The sequence below is a fragment of the Phalacrocorax aristotelis genome, chromosome 2, assembly GCF_949628215.1.
Source record: "Phalacrocorax aristotelis chromosome 2, bGulAri2.1, whole genome shotgun sequence".
NCBI classification, from domain to species: Eukaryota; Metazoa; Chordata; class Aves; order Suliformes; family Phalacrocoracidae; genus Phalacrocorax; species Phalacrocorax aristotelis.
Genome location: NC_134277.1, coordinates 18,335,326 through 18,354,977, shown reverse-complemented (window position 1 = coordinate 18,354,977; position 19,652 = coordinate 18,335,326). Strand labels below are relative to the sequence as shown.

General features: G+C 41.4%; 1 protein-coding gene across 3 annotated transcripts in view; it reads right to left on the bottom strand.

The window, feature by feature from the left end:
* Positions 1-5,943: 5,943 nt before the first annotated feature.
* The window catches only part of MKX (mohawk homeobox), a 46,426-nt gene continuing 32,717 nt past the window's right edge, over positions 5,944-19,652 (bottom strand). For 2 of the 3 annotated variants that reach the window (XM_075082582.1, XM_075082585.1), the window contains 2 exons: positions 8,679-8,712; positions 5,944-8,569 (listed from right to left, as the gene is read on the bottom strand). In XM_075082582.1, coding sequence (XP_074938683.1) covers positions 8,383-8,569; positions 8,679-8,712 — 221 coding nt within the window. In that variant the 3' untranslated portion in view covers positions 5,944-8,382. The remainder of the gene's footprint in view (positions 8,570-8,678; positions 8,713-19,652) is intronic. The other variant, XM_075082584.1, reaches the window with a different exon arrangement.

The following is a 19,652-nucleotide window of genomic DNA, read 5'->3' as shown; positions in this document are numbered from 1 at the left end:
AATGCAAAGTCTTTTCATTATCCTAGAGAGCAACAAAAATCTCACAGTTTGCCTTAAACATATTTCTGAAGATCCTGTTACAAAGGTGACCTACAGCATAAGCAGCATTGTGTTTGCTGATTCAGCATAAAAGCCAGTACTCTCAAAATTAACTACTCAGGTGTAGACTTTTATATCCACAGATCACCATGCAAAAGAGGTCTGACTTTCAAAACACTGAGACTTAAAAGTTCTTCCATGCAACTCAAGACGGGAAGGGTATTTTTCCATCCTGTGGAAATTTTTGAGATGTTAAATCTTTCTTGTTTTAAACTGGGTTGGAAAGTGTAAATATATAAACAAATGAATATGAATAGCCAAAAGAACATTTTTTAAAAGTCAGTAAATGTAATTTGGTAACCTCAATATTTTGATAAGTTTAAATTATTTCTATTTTGGCCTTGATTTCATCCTTCTTTTTGCTATAATTATCTTACATTTCAAGACAAAAAAAAATTAATCTGGAAAACTAGACTTTTTCATTTAAAAAAAGAAAGAAATTTGGGGGTTTTATTATCTCCAAGCTTTCTTAAAAGAAATCCAAATAAATTAAATGCAATTGTCCTGTTCAACAAAATGTTTCTGTTTTGCTGACCTGGCATTTAATTTGCAAAGATCTAACTGAAAAGCTGATGATCTCTTTTCACGACTACACTGGCTGCTGTTGAGTACTTGGAACATTTTAAAATCTGGGCACATATTTTGTGGCCATTTCACATGATCCCCAAAGTTAGGTTCACATTTTAACTGCTGCTCAAAGTGTTTAGCCACAGAGTTCAGCTATACACACTTAGTCCTCCCTGCGAGTAGAAGGCTGGCTTCTTTTGTCTCTGTACGTGAAGACAGAAAATGTGAATGGGAAATGTACTGTTGAAGAGGAACCCATCTGTGCAGTGCAGTGAAGGCACTGAAGCCCCCAGCATGGTGTCTATGGATCTGCTGTCCTTTTCCACCACACCAGCACAAAGCAGGGATGTCTTTTGCTTCATGACTTCTGGATTTCTTCTGAATGTGATGAGCACAGTCCATGGTTTTTGGGTTTGACTGATTTCTTAAAAGGGTGTGAAAAAGGAGCATAAAACCCCTTAGAGTGAAGATTCTCATCCTCACACCAGTTAATATGAGGAAGATTGGAAAGCTTTGCTGAATACCCCCAAGTCACCAGGATGGTCCTGAGTGAAACATTTTATCTTACACCTAAATGTCTACATCCACAAATTCCTGGACTGCAGGGGGTCTTTTTTAAGCTGGAAAGAGACGTTTCCCCCTTAGGATTAGGTTTTTCACGTGCTTCAGTGTGCTTTTCAGTTGATGTTGCAGAGGAAGGCAGGTAGTGGTAGCCTGAGCCTACCAGGCCTCTTCATGGTTTGGGACCCAATGGTTTCCCAAGGGTGTGGTTTGTCTTCCCTGACTTTAGCTGTGTCAGGTTTGGGCATCTGGTCTCAGTAGCTTATTCTGCTGCTGCAGTCAGTGAAGAGACGGAAATGCTGCAGAAGGTGATGCCTGCTCTGGGACATGTGCCCGAGGTGTAGTTTTCAATTAGAGTTAACATCAGGTATCTACAGTTCCTTAAGTGCATCAAACTGAATGTGCCACTTAAAAAACAGCACTGCTTTCTCTAACCTTCAGAGCCTCATAGCAGCACGGTGAGCAGTGGGGGACATCTTGTAGATGTGATCCTCATTCCACATTCCCTGGTTCTTAGAGCATTCCCTGGTTCATAGAGCATTCCCCAAGGGAGAGAGCCAGCCCCTCTGCATTGACCAAACCCTGGATGAAGCTTGCCTGGACTCACACAGGAAGTCTGTTGCAGAAAAGATCCTGCACTCCAGTTTTTCACCAACAAACTATCTTTCTTATGCTCAAGATAATGTGCCTTTACCGTAAAGAAAGAAATGTCCCTAATTTGTGGTTATTTACGGCACTGTAAATCAGGCACATGCCACGAAGTACCAATAAAAATTGTTTAAAATCAGCCTTAAATAGCTAAACTCTCAACAGCAGCTCATAAAATGAGACTTGGCAGTTCTTAGGTAGTTATGGTTAAATTGACAGTCCTTTTGGGAGTTAAGATAGCCAAAAGCAGTAGTAGTTAGGAGTGAAGTGATAGATGGTGGAGCTTGTTGGTTGAAGAGCCTCTATTGCACACTCTTGCGACTGCATATGTTCGCTGGCCCTGGGCTGGGAGAAAGGAGATACCAGACTTTGCCAGTGAACACCAGCTTGTTGAATCATACATCCTTCACCTATATGGCCCTAGAAACTGCAAAGCCAGAAGAATGAGCTTTGGCATGAAGGGTCCCATTGCTGTCTGCATGTAACAGGAGACTTTTCAGGCAGGAGGAAAGATAGAAGGAGAATCAAGTCCAAAATTGGCTGAAAGGAAAGCAAAGGAAATCTGAAGAAGGGACCAACACTATGAATGAAAAAAAGCCTATCCATAAAGAAACCAGATCTCAGCTCCTTTTAAAAAGTCAGGTGTGCGAGTTATATTAGCCTCAAGCCAGGTCTAACTTCCGTTGCCAATAACCACTTCCACTGCCAATAATCCAAGCTGACATAACAGCAACATTAAGGAGGTTTGGGATTTTTTTTCTGTTGCATTAGGCATTCATGTCTCTTTTCCACTTCTTTTTTTTTTCTTTTTTTTTTTTTTCACAAGGTACTTGCGTTTTATCCAAACTCCTCGCTTCTTGTTAAACAAAAGGAGTTTCAAGTTGGGGCACAAACCTAAACACTGGCTCAGTAACCCAGCATTGTGAAAGCCATGGGTCTAGGTCTCAATTCTGCTGCTAATGGGGATCGAGCACACCCAGACGCTGGCAAACCAGCTTGTACCATGTGAACTCACATCCAGGCTGGATTCCTGTTGCCTCCCTTGAAGTGTGTCAAAACAGTGCCCTCAGGCAATTCAGCCCTTTATGTCATGCTTCATCTCACGTTCCTGCCCTGGCTAACTAGGCTAGGTAGGTGTTGCGCCAAAGCAGCTCCCAACTATCAGTGCCCTTCTACACACAACAGCTCAGCCATGCAGAGCAGTATTATTTCCTCTTTGAAATGCTACACCAAAGCACAGAGAAATTTGAGGACACTGCTATGGACAAGTGAAGGCATAGAACATGCAATGGCCCAAAAGACGCACAGACATATTCACACCATGCTGAGTCCAGTCTGTGCTCTGCTGGTAACCTTGATGTAGCAGCTAAGGCTTGATGCCAAACCTGGTTACCAAGTTTCTGAACTACATCACGTTTCTATCCGGCTGGCTCAGAGCAGGCATGCAACCGTCTGCCCTTGGCCATGGAAACATGCCTTGGCCCTTCAGAAATGCTTGGATTTGTTAGGTTAGGAGGCTGGAGCACTTTAAGGTTCTTTCTGATTGTCCAAGAACCTCACAGATTGTTCATAGTAACACAGGAATAAAACAGGTCTGTCATGCTTGAAGCTGTCACTGTGACCATTGAATTGGTGCCCACTGGACTTCAGAGCTGCTTGTGGAGTACTGGAGGGTCTGGTGTCCTCAGTCTGTGCCAAATCTGGGCTCCATTTTCCTGCAAGTAACAGGCCAGGGTTTAAGAAAGTGTAGTCACACTAAGGACTGAATGGAAACACAACCTGAGAAGAAGGCTACATAGGAGAACATGAGATTTCATGGGAAAAAACACTGCTAGGTGTGAGGAAGTCAGCCATGACAGAAGACAGCTGCACCCTTCCCTTTGCTACATAGCAAGCAGGCATCTGAGGCAGTACCGAGCCCAAGGAGCAGTGACAAACTTTGCTGTTGTAACTGCTTTTCTCTCCTGGCAGTACCGGCATCCCAGCTCTGCCAGGGCTGCTCTGAGGAAATTAGGAATAAGACTTGTATAGCCCTGGTGGAGCTTAACTTCTAGAAGCTTTGTTGCAGCTTTGGCAGGTTGGATGAGTAGTCACACTTACTCTTACCTTCCACCCCATACAGGAGACCTAACGAGCAGATGCACTCATCTCCTCCAGCCCTTGGAAGCCATGCAGGGGAATATAGCCCAGGGCTTCCTCAAGACCGAAAGAAACAGAGGCATCACTGAGCTTGAAAACCTCTGGAAGGATTCCTGAAGGAGGGTCTGAACTTGGTGGCAGATGCAGCCCCACTCCTTGGCAGTGCCTTGTTAGGCAGTGTGGTGTGCCCCACCAGCATGCTACTCCATAGCCCTGATGGGCCCTGAGTGATTCCTCATGCCAGTATTCACTCACTGTGGTGAAGCAGGGAGAGAAGGCAGTTCCCTGGTACTCCAGAGCATCACCAGGGCAGCCACAAATTGTTCCTTGGTGCAGGTCCCCTTTTGACTGATGCAGAACGATTCCCACATTCTTTCCCATTACTGGGGATGTCACAGGGGGTACAAAGGAGCACTTTCTAGGCATTAAGAGTATGGTGAGTTCCAGAAGCTCATGATTATTGGAGATCCCACTCGTTTTTATAATCAGGGTTGCTTCCTGTAATAGTGTCTCACATTTGGTGTTGTGGATCTCCACTGATGGATAGTTTAAGCGGATAAAAACATCACTCATCAAAGCCACGGCACATAATGAAAAACTAGCTGAGTAAAGTGATAATGGAGAAACAGGTTCAAGCCCACAGAGCCTTTCCCCTAGCCTAAGCTAAATCCATTCTTCCTTAAACAGTTCAGAGGTGCTCTCCTTCTAATCCACAGTGCAGTGGTTACTTCATGCACTTGCATGGTCTAGGTGCCATCCTTTGCCAGACTCCAAGTTAAAACTTAAGCCACCAAGTTAGCCCATGTCCCCAAAATGGCCTATACGTGTCCCAGGACTTGCTCTCAGTCTCCCTGATGGAACTGCTTCACCTGGTGTACATATTTATACATTAGGCCACCAACTGAGAACATGAGGCTACAAAGTGAGAACTATAGCTCAGTGGTTGTAGCTGTTTTATGATTCTGGAAGAGGAGACTGTAGCCCTGATCCCTGTATATTCTAACTACTGAGCAGTCCAGCAAAATTGGAGCTCCCCTTACTCTCAAAGGGTTATAAGAGGTTGGGAGTGCTCAGCTCTTGCAAATGATGTGACAGAGTAGGTGGGAGCAGAACGAGTTGGTTTCTTCACGTCAGTCTAGTGTACAAAGTAGATGCCAAGAAGCTCAGCATCATTAGGATGTGGGGGTTTCTCTGCATTGCCAACAGCAAAAGTCAGGCTGTACCTACTGCCTCAGGAACTCCCATATCAATTGGCTGTCCAAATCTCCACTGACATGTTGGATAGCCACAGATGTTGCAGTGGTACACATGTATCACAGATAAGTAGGACATAAACCATGGAAGTGCCAAGTGCCCACCAAAACCATAGTTATCACTCCTCCCATGCAGCCGGAGGTGCTGAGGCACAAAAGTTAGGAGACTAGTTGCACTGGGCCCCCATTACTATGAGCACTGAACTTCAGATGGGCTGACTGCATCTCCTTCTCCACCAAGGCTCTGCAACCAGAGTGTATCCATATGTGGTACTGTAGACAAATGAGCCTGTACTCATAAAAAAAACCCTAAATGATCAAAGTCTTTCCCAGCTCATGGACCTTCTCCATTGACTCAGGACAGTGTTTAGCTATGGCTTCCCTCTGCACTCCTCAAATCTGGAGGATTTATAAGCATCACACCATGTTGTCATTAGCAGCCATTAGCCTAAACTTGCTGAACAGTCATTTTCATCAGGGATGTGCTAAACTGTTTCACGTAACTGTGCACCACAAGGTGTATTAATCAAAGGACTAGCATTCCTGTTTTGTCTTTGCCTATCACATGCTTGTATCCCAGTATAGAGAAACCCTGACTATAACAGGAAATCAGAAATGCAAATGACTAAGGACAGATAAATGAATATTTAAGTCAAACCAGCAAGATGTTGTTTGCAGTTATTTATTTTACTAAAATGGTTACATATGTTGAAACAAAGAAGAGCAATAGTAATAATGTTTGTTTTTCTAATATCATAAATAATTATTGAGTCTTCATTAGCTGTTGGCTCAGCACTGATCATGATTTTTGTTATTTAAAAAAAGACACACAAAATTCATTAGAATTTGTGTTTTCAGAAAACTCTAAAGCAGCAGTAGAAAAAAATAAATTAAAGGAAATGGTAACAAGAAATTATGCCAAGTATTTCTTAACTTTAAAACCCACTCAATGTGTTTTACAGATTATTCTTTGTGCTTTGATCATATAAAAAAAGAACCATGAACAAGTTGTTTATACAATGGCTTGTCTTCTCCAGTTTTATGCCAGAGAAGTCCCCGAAAGTACTTTTTACACGACAAATTTTGTTGTTGTTTATACAGACAAAAACGCTGTGAATATTTCTAACAGAAAAGTTTGTCAAAACCATCAATTTATTGTCACAAAATATTTAATACCAGAATAACTTATAATAGTATGAACAAAAGTGAAGTACTAACTCTCTGCTATTAGTTATAAACTCACATTATTATGTCAAAATCCAGTAAAGTATCAAAAATTAACGTCATGGAATCTTAGACACATAATGATGCAAGTCAGTAAAACATATACTTCAACTGTTCATACAGTCATGACATACATTTCTTGCTTGGCACTTTAAGTCAATGCAAATCAGCAATTTAGAAAACAAAGTAAAAATATATATGTACAAAATATTTTCATATCAAATCATTTTCATTGTACACTAAATAAACCCAACAACATGTTATGTTACACCAAGAAGTTTCCTAAAGAGTCACACCAAGGCTGGTATTTGCAATGTATCTTGACTATTTTAGTGCAACTGGAACAGCCTCTACTTGCGGATTAGTTTCATCATTAGCACAGTCCTGCTTCCACTGACGTGGGAGTTCTGCCATTAAACTCAGTGGGAGCAGGACTAAAATCTTGTCTTGTTCATTGATGGCTCACCAAAAAGAGAAACAAGGAGAGGGGTAAGTAGGAAAAAACCTGACAGGATAGCCACAGGAAAAATCCAAATCCTAGCAACAATCAGCTCTTTTCCAGTTTTCTGTAACTGATTCAGTATAAATCATTTTTGGCTTTGCCCTGTTTATTCAAGCACTGTAAACCTCATTAAACTATTGTTATATGACTTAGAATAACTTGTACGCCTCCAAAAAAATCTTAAAAATACACTTGGTTTTATGCTAGTTATTAGCCTCAATAGCGGTCAAGTTTAGAGACATGGTATTTCATACATGGTTTAGTATCTACTTAAAACCCTCCCACCTTAAATACTTAGATTTTTTTTAATGTTTCATTTCCCATTTGTGTTTCTAGTTTGGGCTTTGAGAGTTTATATTATAGCTTTTTCTCACTGAAATATGAACTGTCAACCAACTATCCTCATTTACGCAGTGCATACAAAACTAAAATGTTTGAACCACATTAAAGTAATAATTTCCACCATAGAAACTTTAGTGAGCTCCACTGCAAATAATAAATGGCACTATAGATTTCATTTTGTACAACAAGAAATCAATTTTACTTCTATCAAAACTTCAGTAAGTCACTAACAAAGCTTTAAAATAATGGAAATTCAACTTGAATTTACAGCTAGTCTGGCTAGAACCTTCTCAGATAGAAATCTTTAATGAGCAACACAGCTGGGAGCATACGTATAAGTTCAAAATAATCTGAACAATTAACTTATTTCCTAAATTCATGTGTTCTAGAGTATTGCACTTTTCAAAGGAATGATTTTGGTATTTTAATATACTGCATATACAGGTAAGAAACATGCATAACAACCTCATTGTCACTTTGACAAAACATACTGTACAATTTTTTATAACACTGTTGATTAAAAAAACAAGAGAAAATGATGTAACAATTTCATTAAGACTCGTCAATTTGTACAAGTCAAATAAGCACAATTCTCCAGGGCCTCCAGCAGTAATGTGTTTAGCCCTAGGCTGCTTAAGCCCACTTGGAATAATATACAAAGTTTAAGCATTATGGCATTGTCATTTTGAGGCATAATACTGTTGTACTATGCCCACGTTATAGCTTATTTTTTGAAAGCAAGGCACTTACTGTAATAGCAATGCAAAAATCTTATGCGCACTTTGATTAACATAAAATAAGTTAATGTTTTGATAAAAACAGGGTTTTTTTTATAATTTACATGCCTTTTATAGAAGCAGTTGAACATTTCATTTAATACAATGAAAATGTCTGAGTCGGAAGGAACATTATTTTTTTAAACTGACCATACTGTGAAAGGGGGCCTATTTTCCACATTTGCCTCATATCTGTGAATCTGACTTTGCTAAAAACCAATCCTGTGAGGAAAACGTCCATTTGACAGGAAAAAGGAAAAGGACCCATCTCTTAAAACTGCTGAACTAATGGCACTTTAACTGTCTTTACTTCTGATATATGTGATGATTTCTGAATGATGCAGCTAGTAGTTCCCTGCAGTTTATCCTTCCCCTGGGCAAGGTTCGTTAGGGCCATAGCTGCGTTGATCTCCTTCCAGTATGTTTCATCTTTGCTGGTTCCTTTTCTGTTAGCTGCGCTAGATTCAAGCAATAACAAATATTTACATGTACAGCTTACATAGCTACCTGATGTCAGGAAAACCGTAATAATAATAATTTTGGAAAACTGTAAAATCCCTCACTCACCTTTCACACTTATTTGGTCCATTCTCCAGAGTTTCTGAAAACAGAAAAAAAAAGATGTCTATTTTCTTTTAATAGATTTTAAAACAAGCAAGTCCATAGAATAGGCATATAGAAAAATAACTCATTATTAATTCCAGAATTGATACCAGATTTCCAAATTAAATATTTGTTTCGACACATATAAAGGGCCAGCTCCATGCAAGCATCTGCCTGGACAAATCTACACTGAGCTTGGAGCAGGGCAGATGTCAAAAAAATCCTGTGGGGAGGTTCCAGGGACATGACCTTACAGAAATACGCTTTGGTGAGGCAGAAGATCACTAAGCCTCCACCAGAACTGCACTGGCAGAGCTGGCGCTGAATCACTGCATCCCATACCAGCCTATGTCCGGGAGAAGGTTATCTTGGCAATAGTGAGAATAAAGCTGGTCTTGGAGGTTCACCTACATTTTGCAGGGTGATAGATCTGGTTTTTCAAAACATAAATCCCAAGGACATAAGGAATTGCAAAACCTAAAAATAAAAATCAGCTTCATTGCCCTTCAGTGAATGCCTTCTTGTATGCACTAAAAATAGGACTTTCGCCCATTCACACATGATGTGTGTGGTTTTTAATGCTCCCCTTGCCTAGGCTGTGACTCAGTCACAGAGGCAGGCTGAGAAGGCTACAAGTAACAAGCACACCTGGTTAACAGCCTTCAAAGATAAAACTGCATCACAGGCATAAGCTACACTTTCCCATCAAGAGTCATATTTGTTCATTCATTAAGTCCTTATGTTGCAGAGAAGCCAGAAATATTTACCAGGCAGAAATGTATAAGCTTTATTCAGTGGGCTTGCTATCCTGACACAGAAACACATTATAGAGGAGCAAGAAGCTGATGTCTAACTGCAATATCTATGGAGAACCAGCCAAACAAAAGAAACAGCAACGCCATGAGCTTTAATGGCTACAGGACCCAAAAAGCCCCTAAATACCGCATAAAACTCATCAAGTAATGCACTTCTTTATGAGCCTGGACTCCCAACTAAAAATCAACCTTATTGCTAGATTTCCATCAGATTATTAATGAAAAGTTGATGTTTTCTTTAAACAGAGCTTCCAGTGGCATAGGTCCCAAAGAACATTGCAACCCTTGACAGCTCTTCATTTATGAGTGACTTTGCCCACTGCCGACCCGCAGCCCTTTTTCTCATACAGCCAACCCACGTTGAACAACTCAGCCCAGCCACACTCCCCAGCACTTGGAGGTGACCACTGAAGACCCCTCTCACCAAACAAATGCAGGGAGACCAGCTGTAATTTCAGAGGTCAGACGTTTGCCAAGCTGTTTGATTTAGCAGGCCTCCATCCTTTTGCAAAACAGCTTTATAAATAAATATTCACAAGTGACCAAAGTTTACATTTTGTTCCAAAACAGCACATCTTAAATCAGTATCTCTTAAGCTCTCCTAGAGCAACACTTGAATGGGATTCAAGAGGGGGAAGTTCAACCTATGCAGCGGAGAGGGAACCAAGGAAAAAAGAAACATTTGATCCAGATGGAGGTACTGAATGACACCAAAAGTCTCCTTCTTCATGCTGTACTTGGCTACAAATAATTTTTCAGCCCTGCTTCATTTTTTTTTAACAGAGACAATTTTAAATAGGAGGTTTAGGACTGAATAGGTCAGTAGGTATAGAAATGGAAATGGCAAGTAATAGAGAACGTTGTTGCCAGAGCAAACCTGGATATAAATACACCTCTCTCAAGCATCTGTCAGTTTCTTTTGCTGTTGGAAAATATTTCCTATGAACAAAAAAATTGCTTGTACAAACTTCTGAGGAAAGTAGGTGTGAATGGTGACACACATTCCAATTCCAGCGTTTATTTGAAGGAGTATTTGCAAATATTTTTTACTGGTGTTTAGCCAGCTCTAAAAGAAACTGGCTTGCCCATGGCATATAAAAGCAGTAGCAAAGCTAAAAAATAAAATCTGGGGCAAAGAGCTAACCCTTCTTTAATTTTGCTGAAGATTTTTCCTGAATTACAAGTCTTTTTTACTCCGTTAAGATTTTATGTTTTTTCAAACAAATAATTTATGTCAAAGAAACTCGAAACTGGGTTACAATAAAGCCATCATTGATAATTTGCAAAGCTCTTGCTAACAACTGCTGTAAAAGCATGTTACTACAATGAAGTCTGAAAATCCATCATTTCAAAGCACAGGCCCCCTTTTTCTTGCCAAAAATCTTTTTCTACTATACCAAACCCCTGACAGCATATCCCGGTTTGCATTACCATAGCATCCAAGCAGCTCACACGTGTCTGAACAGCCCTTAGTGAAGGAAGTAAGTATTACCACCATTTTTTGGATGGGGATAACCATGTTGAGAGAGACAAAGACCATTCCCCATGCTCTCCCTGACATGTTGCCAGTCAAACCAACTTGTTCCAACTCAAAAGGAAGAGTAGGGTTCTCCTCACTTGCCACTTAAGTCATGCATCTTTATCCAGGCTTGTTGTCCAGATTCCATTCACAAACAACAAAGATATCCTCCAAGAGGTGGTTTCAGCCCACCTATCTAACACCACAGTCCAATATCCCTGAGCACTGCTACAAAACCAGACTGTGAAGTCCTCTTCTATGGCCACCTCCTCCCACTGTTTTCCTTTGGGCAGCATTATCATCCATGTGGATATGCTGTGAGCTGGATGAGGGTAGGACCGTATCTCTCCTTTGGAGATTAAACTGGTCGTGTAACTACCGCCTTAACTGCTTAGCTCAGCCTGGAAGAATTGCAGTCTGGCCATGCCTGGATCTTCACTGACAAGAGAGGGAACATAGGTGACTTTTACCAAATTTAAAAAAAAAAGTCTTGCCTGACATTTTGCTTTTTCTTCATCTTTTACAATCTACCTGCTCTACCCCTGACTACTAAAGTTTTTGATAATTAAAGCTTTTGATATTTGACATATCTGCACAACAATTGCAAAGTATATTACAACTGTAAAAGCAATATTTTGGTGAGACTGTTTCATGAATATAATCGAAGAACAGCATTCTCAGTATAGAGCATGTTTGGTTTCTTGACCATCGCACAACATTTTCTTAGATTTCTTCTTTGAGGCAATAAGGAAATAGCACTGGGACTGGGTAACATCTCTGGAAATGGTGACGGAAGGAATGGAAGAATGATGCAGCATACCGAATCTCACCGAGTAGCCTCAGCTAAGGACTCACCCCAGAACAAGTGCTAATAGGCAAATCTTGCACTTCACTCATGAGCCGACTTGTCAAGCTCAGGTCAAAGTGACTCCAGAGAAAGCCAATGCTGATGCATTAGTATATTCCACACTGTTCCCAGGACTTATTTGGTAGGGTATACGCTGAAGTTTATCAACAGCATACCACTGGCCAGCACAAATAACTTTTCTAAACAAACTACAGTTGTAGTATGTAGCACATGCTCACGTATATGCTCAATAGCATATTTATTAATCGAAACCCAAAAAGAAGCTACTGCTGAAGGTGGTTTGTTCTGTCTCAGAAAGCAATGTGCTTCTTGTGAAAGGATGTTGGTAGGCTTTCAGCATATATTGAGATCCTACAGTAAGTCTATTTAATATTAAACATCAGAAACATCTTTTTGTTACAAGTTTGGAAATCACTTGAAACAGTTGTCATTTGCTCTACAACTGGAAAGTTTTAAGCACTATGAAAATGGAAACTCAACCGTTTATAATTAGGGATTGTCATTTTTACCTCACTTTCTGGTGCTTCCGTCTGCTCCCAGTTGCAAGCATCCAGAGAATCAGCTTTTGCCTGGCCAGGAATGTCTCATTCTGCTCTCACCATCCGCCCAAAGAAACCAGCAAGGCAGGATATTTGTTCCCTCTTGTTTATAATAGGAAGTCACTATAAATCACTTACCAATGGAATCCTGTATACCTTTCCACTAGTATGAGTTTTCAGTACACAGTTTACTGTAGCATGCAGTGCCAAGAGCGTAGTCACTGGACAATACCAGCTTTGTGATACAGTATGGTATTTTTCAGGACTCACGTAATTATTAATAATATATGTAGCATACATTATTTTTTTTTCACCACGAAATTTCTTCATAAATATTCACTGGCTGATCCTGACAGCTCTCTTGCAAGGTAGCCTGCAGTCCCATTTTAGCAGAGATGGAAATGAGTCTCAGAAGTCCAAAGACAACATGCCTAGGCAATACCCTGACCATTTCAAAAGCATTTAAGAGTAGAATTTTCCAGGATTTCACCTATATTTAAAAGGTTTTCTTTTGTTGTTCTGCAATCAGAAAGGCCCCCACAAAGAAAATAAACCCCAGGGTTCTTGCAGGCAAACCATCCTTAAACTGGACAATAGCATCACTTACCTCCATTGCATTGCCATTACACCTGGCTGTAGTGTATACAAATAATTCGCAAGAAGATGTACATCTCAGTACATACAGAGTGCCCTTTTACGTACTGCATCCAGTACTAGACAGGAAAGACAGAGCATAAATGCCTACTCCAATTTACAACATACAAAAACTCTGGCTACGTGGTGCTTGCAGCACATTCAACTATTTCAGAACAATTCAGACCCCTATCATTTGCCAAGTCCAGACTAATAACTCTAATAACTTTTATATACTTGGATGACTTCAGGGGTGTGCTAAATAATGTTAATTACAGTAACATTTTATTCTTTGGATCTAAGAATTCTGACCTAGGAATATCACACGTGTGTGGTGATGAACTGACTTCACCTAAAGGCTCTGCCGGGAACAGCAAAGGAAAGACCGACCACTTACGTAGGACCAAGAAGCATCCACGTTGCTCCCCTGCTTGGTGTTATATACAGCTCAGGCTGAACCGCAACAACTGGCTTAAGACCCTGCTTTGTGTTATCAGGTAACACTGACAAAGCAAAGATGGCTTGAAACCAACAGGGGAAAGAAAGTGTGAATGAGGGAATGAGACAGAGAGGAAAGGGTACAGAACATTATGTAGTGGGGAAAAAATGGACGTGGAAGTCAAGACGCAGTAGGTCAGTCCCACATGACTGTCATATTTCTTGAAGCTACTTAAACTTGTAGATTCCTGACAAATTACACACCACCTATTCTAGCTCAAAACAAGGGAAAAAAGAACTGCTGGCCCCAAATGGTGAACACTATAAAATATTTGTTGGTTCAGTAAAAGGTCCCCTATAACTTATCTTCATTTTAAAATTGGCACTGTTATTCAGCTGTTTCTCTCTCTGCCTCTCCTGAACTTTCTTTTGTTGGTTTTGGAGAGTGGTTTAACATGTGTTGACCAGCATTTTCAAAACAAGCAAGAGAAGGAAAAAGAGGGAGGAACAGGAAATAAATTGGGGCAGCTGAATGAAAAATGAAGTTTACATGTGTGAGTAAATTAGTGGTGAGACGAGGTATTTCTGTAGGTCACACACACCTTGACTCTAGTATTTTCCAAACCGCAATTTCAGGGCACATATGACTTTCAGATCTCTGGTCTTCCAAGAACAAAATTGGGTTAACTGGAGTTAATATTCTTCTGCACTGACACATCTCTTTTCCTCCCGAAGGACCCCAAACTAAACCATGAATCACACAACATGACTAACATTTATCCACGTCTGGGGAGGGAAGGTGGCTTAGCACAAGCTGCTCAGCAGTGCAAGGGAGGGAAAATTGGAGCCCAGAGCACTAGGCCAGGCCCTTTCCTCTAACAAGAAATGTCATTTAATCTTGGCGCAAAGACTGTAGCACCTTTTGAAAAATCTGAGCACAGTAAACCTCAGCTCCTCTAGCTTGAATTGGAGGAAGCTGGAGGTGGCCTTCCCATGCTTACACTTGCAGTACTCCCATTTTGAGCCTGATGTGAACAGACAAATGAGTTTCTGTATGCGGATACCACTCAGCCAGAGACTCACACTACCAAAGGTCTTCTAGACATAGTCAGGACTCATCTGACCCAGCACAGCAACTCTTAAAACACTTTTCCTTTTGCAGCATCCTCCCAGGTTTCCTCAGGGACATCAGATCTATTAAGGATTAGCACAGGAGAAGGAGAATTAATCAGAATCACAGACAGGAAAGCTCACGCTGGAAGAGACTCCAAACTGCAGAGTCCTCTACAGAAATGTTCCCCAAACTCGCCATGGTGACTGAACTCCTGCAGACCCCAGGCTACCTCCACGCAGGAGCTGCTCAGCGTTGTCCCTTGTGGAGCCACTCCTGCCCTCAGCAGGTCCTGGACTGGGCAGATCCATGTGAAACTGGTTGGTCGGGGCCAGCAGCACTTGTGTAGCAAAGCCTTTTGGTAGAGGGATGAAAGTCCCCGTTCAAGTTTCAGACGACCTGCGGCTGCAGACATAGCGAGGCATTGCGAGCTGGGAGTGCGTGTGATACCAGTCACAGCTGGTCTGATCTCAGGAGGGTACTGGATTTCTACAGACAAAGATTTATTACCAAGTCCTTTTGTTGGGTGGGAGGAGGAAAGCTGTCAGAAACTTGCAGGAACAAGGTCTGGGCCCAGGCTCTAGAGAAAACTCCTTTTCAGCAAAGGTTTCATTTACCACTGTTGTCTCTTCCTTCCAGGAGGAGGTTATGGAGCAGCTTGTAATGAAGTCACCTCCACAACCCCGTTACCTCACTCCTTTGTCTACACAGTGACACCAAGTATAACAACTGACCTGTCATCAGCTGTTATGTCCTTTCAGATGAACAAACTGCATAATGACAATTTATGTTCACAGTGACAGCCACAGTGAATATTTTTCCCTGTTACCCCCACGGTTTTTCTCCAGGAACAGCTTTAGCCCTGGTCTGACCTCTTCTATTAAGACCCATAGGTTGGGTCTTGCCAATGTTGGAAATATCCCTTTGCCACCACATCTCAGACCAAGCCTCTTCAGGGAAATCTTTCTTTGATATCTGCTTCTTGCACCAAAACATCAGATATAAGCTTTAACTGTGAGAGAGTGGTACCATTCCAGTTTTCTTCCTGAATACCTGGGAACTTGAAGACTTTTTTTCCCTGTGCAGCCTGGAGCCTGCTGCAGTGGGAGTAGGCATCTAGTTACATTTTAATACATGTGATTTTCATAAAATGAGCGTACATGCCCACGGAGACTGGGATAGGTGTATTTTATAAACCATAAAAGAGAATTGAGTTTGCAGGTCTATATTAACATTTGCATTAATAAGCACACCGAAATCCCCACATAATAGTAGGCATGGTGCAAATGGTCTTACAGTCTTGGGCTATGCACCTGCAGGTAAGAATTTATGAGTTAGCAAACTAGATACAAACCTGGTGTAAATCACTTCATTGTTCAGGCTGTCATGGCTGGCTCTAAATTTCCCATGACCAGAGACAGTGTGTTCTCCTTGGTGAGATGTAGGGCACTGTGTGAGACCTTTCTTAGCCAGTAGCTTATAATGGGAGTCGGGGCTGTGTAGTGTTGGAGGCAAGTTGTTAACGCGCTGATGGTTATATGGTATTATGTTCTTCTCAAGTTTGCTGCAAAGCTGACTGAAATCAAACCTTTCCTCATTAAGTTGGCATGTAATTAATAGTGTAGTGTTGTCAGATTCCTTGGTGACAGTCTCCCGCATGCACTTCATAATGGATAAACAAATATCTGACCTAGGCTTCATTTTTTTTGGTGTTATTTAGAAAGGGATTTACAGCGTGTGCTGTGCTGACTAGAAGGATGAAGTAGTTAGCCCTCTTATTGCAAACTTCTATGGGTTAACAGTAAAAAGCAAGTTAGGCAGCAGGGAAGGGGGAGGCTGAAATAAAGAGAAGAGAAGAGAAAGGAGAAAAAGAATTAAAAAGAAATAAAGAAAAGGGCATGGGAGATGCTAAAAAAAAAAAGGAAATAAGAAAATGGCAAATGGAGATCCATTAGGAAAAAGAAGAGTAAGAAGTATGCAGAGAGAAAACATATTACTGGGTTAATTTTCTTTATTTTTAATATAAAAATATCCTTTTCCCACCCAGGAATCTTGCTGTTGTGCAGGCAGGCACGTTCAGGCTTTCACTCTGGATCTAAAACGTTTAATTGGGAGCTCTTAAAGCCTAAAATAAGGCTTTAAAAGTAAAAAGCTAAAGTCAAATGCAGCCAGGGTAAGCACTATTACACTCTAGCCCGATTGTTTTTCATTAAAAAAGCAGGGTGAAAGGGAGTGTTTCAAAGCCATATTTCAACCCTAGCCTGACACTACGGCAGTAAAATCTGATTTTGTTATGGTAGTTGGCTGTGGGTTTGGGAGCAGACCCTACATATGCAGTGTAACATTATGATATGAATGCGTGCACACAGGATATTTTCAGAAGCCTCCTGCAGAATTCGGAGAAACGTGCCCCCCATTCCCGTGGCCCCGCTTGCAGGAGCCAGCTCCTCTCCTGCCCCTGGGAGCCAAGCGGGCTCAGACATGGCATATGCTGCACAAAGGCAATTTAAATTACAAGGTGCCGTATTTTCAGGCAAGCGAAGGAACTTCTAAGTGAATGCCAGAACTGATTTCCAGGGTGTGTTTAGCCAGCAGCATGGAGTAAAGAATGGATAAGTCTGTCAGGGAGAGGAAATTCACTGGTTTTTTTTCACTCGCCTGTAAGACAGAGAAGAGACTGATGAATACGATGTTTTTAAACACAGCTACTTCAATCCACTGCATGGTGTACTGGGATGTGCACAATACTTATGTCCAAGTACTAAACCCCAGGTACCTCACTTATGTCCCAAACTTATTGAGCTCTGTGTGTTCACAAGCATAAAAAGTCAAGCAGCTTGTAAGGAAGTGCATAAGCACATACAGGGCTCCAACAGTCAAACAGCCATAAAAATGGATGTAGGCTGCCAAAGAGCTTCATGGTAATCCCAGACAACTGTTGCACAACAGATCCTACAAATGAAAGGACACCATGTGAATTTTTAAAAATTATTTATATCTATAAGGAGATACAGATATATTAATATACATAAATATCTGTATCTGCTTCTATATGATGTGTTCATAAATATGGGAACGCCAAAGCAGTCTGCCTTCCCACTAAGTGTACCACGAGGTACAGCAGTACAATCACACATGGCATTTTCTGTGGTCACCGCCTCCCCGAAGGCGCAGGACGGACCGGCTCTGGGGCCAGACCCAGAGCAGTAGGTGAGACCTTACCCTGTACAACCTCAGCGCCACAGAACAGCAATGGCAAGGCCTTTGTTGGAGGGGAACACAGGAAGATAGTCAGGTGGATTTAACAGTGTCAGGTAAATCATGTTAGTGGTTGACAGTGTCTCTGCTTCTGCTACAGGTTCGTGTGTGGGGCTAGATGAGCCCCAGTACATTCCCCAGACTCTGGACTCTGACTTGGGAGTCCAGGCTCTCATATTCAGCAGTGCTGAGCATTCGCAGATGCAAATGAGGTCAACAAGACCTGTGCTTTGAATGTATGACAGGCATGAAATCATGAGCACCCCCAAGGTCTTAGGTAACTAAAAGGACTTTGAATTGTAATTGTTCAGTGCCTCAGTTCCCCAGTTGCGAAATCCCGCAGACATCTTACAAAAGCAACTTTGTTAAAGTGTGTGAAGGACCAAATAGAACATAGCAAACGGCACAGAACAGCACATCATGAAATTAATCATCCTGTCCTCAGAGATACTTAGCTGCATTCATGTTACTGCTCTGCTGGTAGAGGAGCACCCAGTGAGGACGTGAGCTGGGTTTTGAGGCTTCTTTCAAACTGGGTTAGTTCATATACATCAGAAAAGTATCTCTTTCCTCATCTAGCTAGAGATGTGATGGAAACCCCTTCATTCAGTATCCTGAGGAATTACATGAACCTACGCAGAAACCTGTAGTCATATACCTCCCTGACTGTATGCAGAATAAACAGCAGAAAGAAACATTGCTGAGTGAACTGCAGGGGGGATAGTTGCCTATGGATTATTCTCACCTTCAATTGTACAAAAATTATTTTAGTGTTTGACTGCAATTTTTTTTGAGTCAAGTTTTTAGTTCTGTTCCCTTTTCTCTCCCCTGTGAAGCTACCACAGTCTTCATGCTCCTGCTCACCACAACTTGCACTGTTATTATTTCCATTACAGGATTTCTTCCCAAACCTAAATGTTCCCAGACACCTTCTGAACAGGCCCTCAGAGATTCTAGTAAACTGGGAGGCATCTCAAGAAGGGCTGTATTTTCAGTTTTTCTATGCACCAAGTAAGTGAGAGGCAGTGCAGCAAACCAGGCAAAAGGGGGAAGGTTCTTGGAGCAGAAGAATTGCGTGCCCAGAATCATTCAGGAAGTTGTACCCCTTTGCCAAGAGCTTTTGACGAAGCAGAAACGCTTCCTTCTTCTCCAAACATAATCTTGTATTTACAAATGGTTTGAGTCCTAGCACAGTGCAATTTCAATGACTCTGCAGAAGAATTGTACTTAAAAGACCTCAAAGACTATCCTGACCATCATGGAGATTGGTGCAGTGTAATAAATCAGCCAGCCGGAGCTTGAATCCTCAAAGAGCAGCAAAACCTTAACACTGCAGATGCTTACTAATTGAAAGTTGTCTGAACCCTTCATAGCAGTCTTTGCGTAAGACAGATGAGGCTCCTGCACTCCAAAGGAGCATGTGTGGGAGGTCCTGAAACAGCAGTAGGCCAGTATTTAACATTGCAAAGGCCTTGGATGTGAACGGCTTTGTGGAAGAAGATGGAATTGCTCTTTTGGCAAAACATGTGAAACTGTCTGTGATAACGGGAATGAGAGTAAGGATGACTGAACAAATATTTGCACTGAATGCCTTGTCAGGACAGGGGAATTGCTACTGATATGATCTTTACTTTCAGTGTTACTGCTTCTGACAGTGTTACAAACTTTGCAGATGTTTATTGGCCACTAAATCATTCTTCAAGAATGTTGGCTCTATTCCCAAACCTGAAAAGTCTGAATGTGAAGGGGTTTGTTAT